This window comes from Nothobranchius furzeri, chromosome 14 (genome assembly GCF_043380555.1).
Source record: "Nothobranchius furzeri strain GRZ-AD chromosome 14, NfurGRZ-RIMD1, whole genome shotgun sequence".
Taxonomy (NCBI): domain Eukaryota; kingdom Metazoa; phylum Chordata; class Actinopteri; order Cyprinodontiformes; family Nothobranchiidae; genus Nothobranchius; species Nothobranchius furzeri.
The window spans coordinates 11,712,644-11,720,101 of record NC_091754.1 but is presented as its reverse complement, the minus strand read 5'-3'; the positions used below and the strand labels follow the sequence as shown (position 1 = coordinate 11,720,101).

At 41.5% G+C, this 7,458-nt stretch overlaps 1 protein-coding gene across 1 annotated transcript in view; it reads right to left on the bottom strand.

Annotated features, from left to right (window-relative positions):
- Positions 1–2,652, bottom strand: part of LOC107390220 (protein lifeguard 3) — a 9,491-nt gene extending 6,839 nt beyond the window's left edge. Inside the window, exons 1-9 of the mRNA XM_015966817.3 lie at positions 2,602–2,652; positions 2,029–2,308; positions 1,890–1,957; positions 1,757–1,821; positions 1,620–1,673; positions 1,494–1,544; positions 420–459; positions 291–328; positions 122–209 (exon numbers count right to left, since the gene is read on the bottom strand). Of these exons, the coding sequence (XP_015822303.1) occupies positions 122–209; positions 291–328; positions 420–459; positions 1,494–1,544; positions 1,620–1,673; positions 1,757–1,821; positions 1,890–1,957; positions 2,029–2,299 (675 nt within the window). The 5' untranslated portion in view covers positions 2,300–2,308; positions 2,602–2,652. The remainder of the gene's footprint in view (positions 1–121; positions 210–290; positions 329–419; positions 460–1,493; positions 1,545–1,619; positions 1,674–1,756; positions 1,822–1,889; positions 1,958–2,028; positions 2,309–2,601) is intronic.
- Between the last annotated feature and the right edge of the window lie 4,806 nt (positions 2,653–7,458).

Genomic DNA, 7,458 nt, shown 5'->3' with positions numbered 1-7,458 from the left:
ATTTAAAGGATCTCAGTGGCTCACTGTAACGTGAGACAAAGGAGTTCTTTTACACGAACAACAAAGGCTTCCTCTGACAAGAGTCGAGCCGCAGAGCTGCAGAGAAACAGTTTTTATCTACCTTCGTTTGGAAGCAGAAGACTGTCACCGATATGCACACTACTGCTGTTATCCCCATGGCGAGAAACACGGCTTTTGTCTCATAATAGCTGTAAAACGTAGACGTGTTGTGATTAAAACAAACTAAACAAAACATATCTGAGTGTTTTAGTGCAGCGTCTTTAACAAACCTTGAAACTGTTCCAGACATGTAAGAAAAGGCGAACGTCTGCAAGCGAATGCGTGAAAACGTGTTACCAAAATCTTTAATTCAAAAAGATGCTAAACTCTGGATTCATCTAGTAACTGCCCCTACTTACAAATATTCCCAGCAGCACAAGGTTCAATGGAAAACGCCTCCTAGGTGGGAAAATCAGAGAAAACATTTAAAAACGCACAAATAATGGAAGAATCTCATGGGGTGCCATTTGTAAAGTCAAACAGTCATAACTTAACAATATTTTGGATTATTTAGTCTGTTATAAGAAAAAAACAGGTTGTTAATTTTTCTAAGTCGTATTTTCACCGTGTTATTCTTACACGTATAAATGTTTTGATCCCAACTAAGTATTTAGTTAACAAGCTAAATAGGTAATTTAGAGTTAAATAATTATTTAACAAACTAAATATTTAGGTCTGACCTTAATATTTTGTTTGTAAACTAAATGTTTAGTTTTGAGGTAATTATTTACTTTATAAACAAAATATTTAGGTTGGACCAAACTATTTAGTTTGTAAAATAATTATTGAATTTACTGACTAAATATTTTATTTGGAGCTAAACTAAATATTTAGCTCCAAATTAAATATTTATTTTCCAAAATAAATATTTAGATCCCAGCTATTTTGCTGGGATTTATATATTTGTTTTGGAAAATAAATATTTATTTTGGAGCTAAATATGTATTTTACAAACTAAACATTTAGTTCTGACCTCAATATTTAGTTTGTAAAATAAATATTTAACTACAAATTAAATATTTATTTTTTACTAAATAAATTTTTAGCTGGGATCTAAATATTTATTTTGGAAAATAAAAATTAAATTTGGAGCTAAATATTTAGTTTGTAAAATAAATATTTTGCTCCAAATCAAATATTTAGTAAGTAAATAAATATTTATTTTACAAAGTAAATATTTAAGTCTGCTTAGTTTGTAAAATAAACATTACCTCCATATAAAAACATTTAGCTTGCTAAATAATTGTTTATTTATGAACATTAAATTTTTTTATAAATGTATGAATAGCATGGTGAAAATCTAATTTAGAAAAATGAATTCCCAAGTCTATCTTGTGATGCACTAATTAACCCAAAATGCTGCTTTTAAATAATGTCTATTTGACTTTACAAAAGGCACCCCATACATCCGGACCCAGGCCTGCCCTGCTCACCTCGGCTCTTTGCAGCAGATGAGAATGCAATAAACCACAAAGAACACCCCACTAAAAACAGAAACGCACATTTTAATGAGTATTACTGCGATATAGTAGCAATAATACCAGTGATAAGTAACTCACTAAGAAGCCCAGTAGATGACGGGGTATCTGATGACAAACAGCTTGACAGGGTCACTGTGAAAGCACAGATATAACACTCACTGGTTTCCACTAAGCAGTAACAGCTGCTATACTGGGAGGAACTAGGAGGAACTTACACAAACGTAAAGATGGCGATGACTGAAAAGGTGATGGTGAGCTGCACGGTTAAAATGAGGTAAACCTGTGCACAAACAGCCAGAACAGATTAGGAGATTGAACACTTTTGCATTTTGGAGAATTTCTGCTTACTTTTCTGATGAAGGCATGCCGAACAGACATGCTTTCCCACTGGTTGCTCAAGAAATCGTCCATGTCTCCTGCAGGATAAAGAGCTGGAAGTTACAAATAAAAGAGTAGAATAATAAAAGTCTTTAAACTCTTGACAAACCTTGGTTGGATGCTGGCAGTCCGGACGACAGAGTGGCGATGGGAATTCCAGCTGGAGAAAAGCCCGGGCCTGAACACATGCTGGGCTGTGGGTAGACGGCGCCCCCGGGGCCCCAGTAGCCAGGCGGGCCGAGGTACATGCCAGGACTGGGGCTGTAAGACGGAGGTGGAGGAAGAGGGGCGCCATGTTGTGGCTGATCAGGGGAATGATCAGACTTAGGGAGGTGCAGCGCCTCCTCGTAGGATGGAGGAGCATCAGTTTTAGATGTCATCAGGAGCACCTTTAAAAATTAAAGATGGGAAACACCCGAGTTACACGAGACCTGCAGCCTGGATGGAAATGTGATTTTTACTCAGCTAATATTTGTCATGGTCACATTTCACAATAGTAATAAATCCTACTATAGCAACAGCACAATCACAGGCAAAACCCAACAATTCATCAGAGAAGTCTTGCATTAATGTAAAGAGCAGATATTGGATTTGATAACACTCTTCATTCAGATTAAATCTAATCTGATGATTCCAATCTGAATTACAATTCAATAAACAAACAGAACTTAAAGTTCCTCACCTTTGGGCTCTCGCCTCCGATGGGAACGCCAGACACCTCGGTCCTCTCAGCTCAGACGTCTGACTGGTGCCGCAGGAAGAGATGCCATAGTTGAAACTGGATATGCTCACTGAAATTCACACTGCTGTTTCTCAGAAAGCATGCTGGCTGGTTACCCATGGAACTTCTTCAATGAATAAGTAAATACACACAAATGCTGCTAAACGCCACAGTCAGGCTTAAAGGTAAACATTTTCAGGGGACAGCCCAACTTAAAGAGCAAGTCACCACCAAATCAACTCTTTTTTTCCTGATAAACTATGTAAATGTGTGTAATTGTGCTGCAGACTGTCATGACTCAAGGGAGATGTTTGACCCAAGACATGCAGAATCAACACGACTTCACTGGGTGAGTAAAGAAAAGTTCTTTATTTTAAAATAGGAACAAAAAGCGCATTGGTAAGTCCAGTGAGGGTGTGCCGTTTGGCTTTGGTCCATATAATAGTCCAATATGTGCGGGAAGGTGGGTAGCCAAGGTGAGTGCAGGTGGAGGTTCAGCGGGCTGAGGCGGGTGAGGCAGCGGAGATAAACGGGCAGGCGTTGAAGAGGAGGATGGGACGTGGTTCTGGAAATCCGAGGTTCGAGCGGCGAGAGAAGTGTGTAGAGTGGAGTATCCTGAGCAGAGTAAACAAACAGGGTTCAGAGGAGAATCCAAAAAGCGTAATCCAGGAAAAGCCTAACAAGCAAACGAGCAAACAAAGTCGAGAGGCTGGGGCTACCTAACAGGTGCAATCATCTGGCGTAGTGTGGTGTCTCCATCCTCCCTTTATACCCGACCTCCAGATTGGAGATTCGGTGCACCTGCAGCTCCCTCCGCTCCTCACCTGTGGAAGATTGCCTCAGAGATGGTTAGTGTGGAGAGAGTGCTCACCTCAGCTCAGGAACATGACAGCAGACATGTGTACTCAATAGTTTAGCACTTTAGTGCATTAAAATGTTCTGCCTACAACTGTCAGTGTTGTGCCGTTGTCAGGTAAAAACTCTGCACTACATTTGAATTTAAATCTGCCATCGCTGTTGGCCAAGAGGTGCTCTAGAACGTTAGCTGTACCATATGATGTCACAATGTCGTTGTGAGCCTGTGTGTGTGTATTTGTTAGTGGCTCCGCCCACTAGGGTCTGCTAGGCAACAGCATTTGCTGCATTTTTCAAACAGGAAGTGAGAGTGGAGTAATACTCTTTAAGGGGGTGACTTGCTCTTTAAGTCCTGATCTAAGGTGGAAGTGTCGATGATTCATAAATACAGAACACATATTATCTTTTATTTGTTATCTGTCAGAAAAATTATCTACATATATATGTATATACAGGTGCTGGCCAGTAAATTAGAATATCATCAAAAGGTTGAAAATATTTCAGTAATTCCATTCAAAACGTGAAACTTGTACATTATATTCATGCAATGCACACAGACCAATGTATTTCCAATGTTCATTACATTTAAATTTGATATTCATAAGTGACAACTAATGAAAACTCCAAATTTGGTATCTCAAAAAATTAGAATATTCTGAAAAGGCTGAATATAGAAGACACCTGCTGCCACTCTAATCAGCTGATTTACTCAAAACACCTGCAAAGGCCTTTAAAAGGTCCCTCAGACTTGTTTTGAAGGCACCACAATCATGGGGAAGACTTCTGACTTAACAGCTGTCCAAAAGACAATCATTGACACCTTGCACAAGGAGGGCAAGACACAAAAGGTGATTGCTAAAGAAGCTGGCTGTTCGCAGAGCTCTGTGTCCAAGCACATTAACAGACAGGCGAAGGGACGGAAAAAATGTGGTAGAAAAAAGTGTACAAGCTCTAGGGATAACCGCACCCTGCAGAGAATTGTGACGACAAACCCATTCAAAAATGTGGGGGAGATCCACAAAGAGTGGACTGCAGCTGGAGTCCGCGCTTCAAGAACCACCACGAGGAGACTCATGAAAGACATGGGATTCAGGTGTCGCATTCCGTGTGTCAAGCCACTCTTGAACAAGAAACAGCGCAAGAAGCGTCTCGCCTGGGCCAAGGACAAAAAGGACTGGACTGATGCTGAGTGGTCCAAAGTTATGTTTTCTGATGAAAGCAAGTTCTGCATTTCCTTTGGAAATCAAGGACCCAGAGTCTGGAGGAAGAGCGGAGAAGCACATAATCCACGTTGCATGAGGTCCAGTGTAAAGTTTCCACCGTCAGTGATGGTGTGGGGTGCCATGTCATCTGCCGGTGTTGGCCCACTCTGTTTCCTGAGGTCCAGGGTCAATGCAGCCGTCTACCAGGAAGTTTTAGAGCACTTCATGCTTCCTGCTGCTGACCAACTTTATGGGGATGCAGACTTCACCTTTCAACAGGACTTGGCACCTGCACACAGTGCCAAAACCACCAGCACCTGGTTCAAGGACCATGGTATCCCTGTCCTTGATTGGCCAGCAAACTCGCCTGACCTTAACCCCATAGAAAATCTATGGGGTATTGTGAAGAGGAGGATGCAATACGCTGGACCCAACAATGCAGAGGAGCTGAAGACGACTATCAGAGCAACCTGGGCTCTCATAACACCTGAGCAGTGCCACAGACTGATCGAGTCCATGCCACGCCGCATTACTGCAGTTATTGAGGCAAAAGGAGCCCCGACTAAGTATTGAGTGCTATACATGCACATTCTTTTCATGTTCATTCTTTTCAGTTGGCCAACATTAGAGAAACAAACATTTTTTCATTGGCCTTTAGAATATTCTAATTTTCTGAGATACCAGATTTGATGTTTTCATTGGTTGTCACCTATAAATATCAAAATTAAACGTAATAAACATCGGAAATACATTGGTCTGTGTGCATTGCATGAATATAATGTACAAGTTTCACGTTTTGAATGGAATTACTGAAATATTTTCAACCTTTTGATGATATTCTAATTTACTGGCCAGCACCTGTATATATATTGCTCATTCGTTCATTTTCTGAACTGTTGTTCATCAGCAGGATCGTGGGTAGCTGGTGCCCATCTCGAGCAGACATCGTGTGAGAGGTGGGGGACACCCTGGACAGATCTCCAGTCCCTCAAGAAATAAAATTAAAGTATATATCCCAAATGTTTGATGTGATGCACAGCTACAGGCTAGACTCTGTCAGAGTTACCACAGGGACGCGTTTGGTGTGCCTCCTAGTGATGTGTCGGTCGCGAACGAACCAGCTCTAAGAGCCAGCTCTTTGAAGTGAACGACGGGAGCCGGCTCCTCATTGGGAGCCGTCCCCTCCCCTCCCCCCTCCCCTCTTGCTTTGGTGAAAGCTACAGGCGATTGGTCAACATGTGTAACTGCGTGTCCAGACTGTCCACACACAGAGCAGTAGGGGTGGGGAAGAGGGAGGATCAGACTCAGACAGATACACAGCAGAGCACATGCGGGTGGAGGGAGACGAGAGGGAGTGAGGAGGAGTAAAAAGGCGAGCGAGAGGGAGGGGAGTGCGACGAAGACGGTGAGAAAATGAGCGCCAGCAGTCGGAAAGTGGAGATTTCTTAAAGTGTTCAGTTATTAAATCCATAGAAATGATAAATATTTGATATATTGCATTTGTTTACATTAGTAAATGATTTTACATATAGTTTTGCATTATTTTGGTTATAAATGTACTCTACACAACAGAAAATCTGAGGAGCCATTTGGGAGCCGAAAGAGCCGGCTCTTTTTGGTGAGCTGAGCCAAAAGAACCAGCTCTCTAAAAAGAGCCGGAATTCCCATCACTAGTGTGGTGCCCCCCCAAAAAATTGTGTTACTTCCACTCTCTAGTTAAGGTGCAGTTTTCAAAGTAAAAGTTCACTTCCTATTTGTGCTTTTCATGTTTAAAAACTTCAAAACCTTTTAACATGAATAAAAAAATGCAAAAAATAAAAGTATCTATTGATGTTAACCGAGGGTTGTAAGTTTATAACCCAGGGCAAATGTGACTATGTTGCAGCTCATCACTGCCAGTGTGTGAATGTGTGTGTTGTGAAGCCCCTTGGGGGTGGTTTGGAAACCTACAAAACTTTTATCATCACGACCTTTGTCCTTGTTACGACATGATTATGTCAGTCTCGTTAAAACAACTTTGTATGTCGTTATTACCACAGTTTTTCTCATTAAAACAATATTTATATCACATTATAACAAGAAACATAGTCGTTATTACAAGATACTGCTCACACATTTTCCCCCACAATAGTAATACGCTTCCTTACGAAGACCTACATAGAGCAGGGACGTGTACCCTCTTAGATTCACCAAAAATTATGATCTATTTTTGTTTTGGGGTGCTTTTCTAAAAACTTTCATGGTCACCTGGCACATACCTCTAGCTCAGGGATTCCCAAAGTGTGGTGCGCACACCCCCGGGGGTGCGCGAGCTGCCGCTAGGGGGTGCGCGAGGTGAAAAGTGTAATGGCTGCGGAGCTCAGAGAAGTCTGTCACATGTCACCATTAGCGTAGCCAGAAACTCATTTGTGGGTGGGCCTAAGAAAAAGTAAGTGGGCCCAATAAATGTAATTGAAAACAAGTATATTTTTGCGCGCGCGTGTCCTCCACATGTGCCCTAGCTTCATAATAACAATGCGCCGAGCTTCAGCACTCTGGCCTGCGCACGCCGATATGTTCTGTATTTGATCATTTTTAACAATGTTGGAGGAATCTGAAGGTGGTGAGTCATTCTGGCAGATTGTAATTAACACCCTGTCTCATGCAGGTGTTCTGACATTGTAAACCTCACACACAGAACATTGTGGATGTAACAAAATAAATCAAGAAATGATTCCCATTCAGGCTATTGACAGCGCGCTGAAGATCTGAAGTTCAGAGT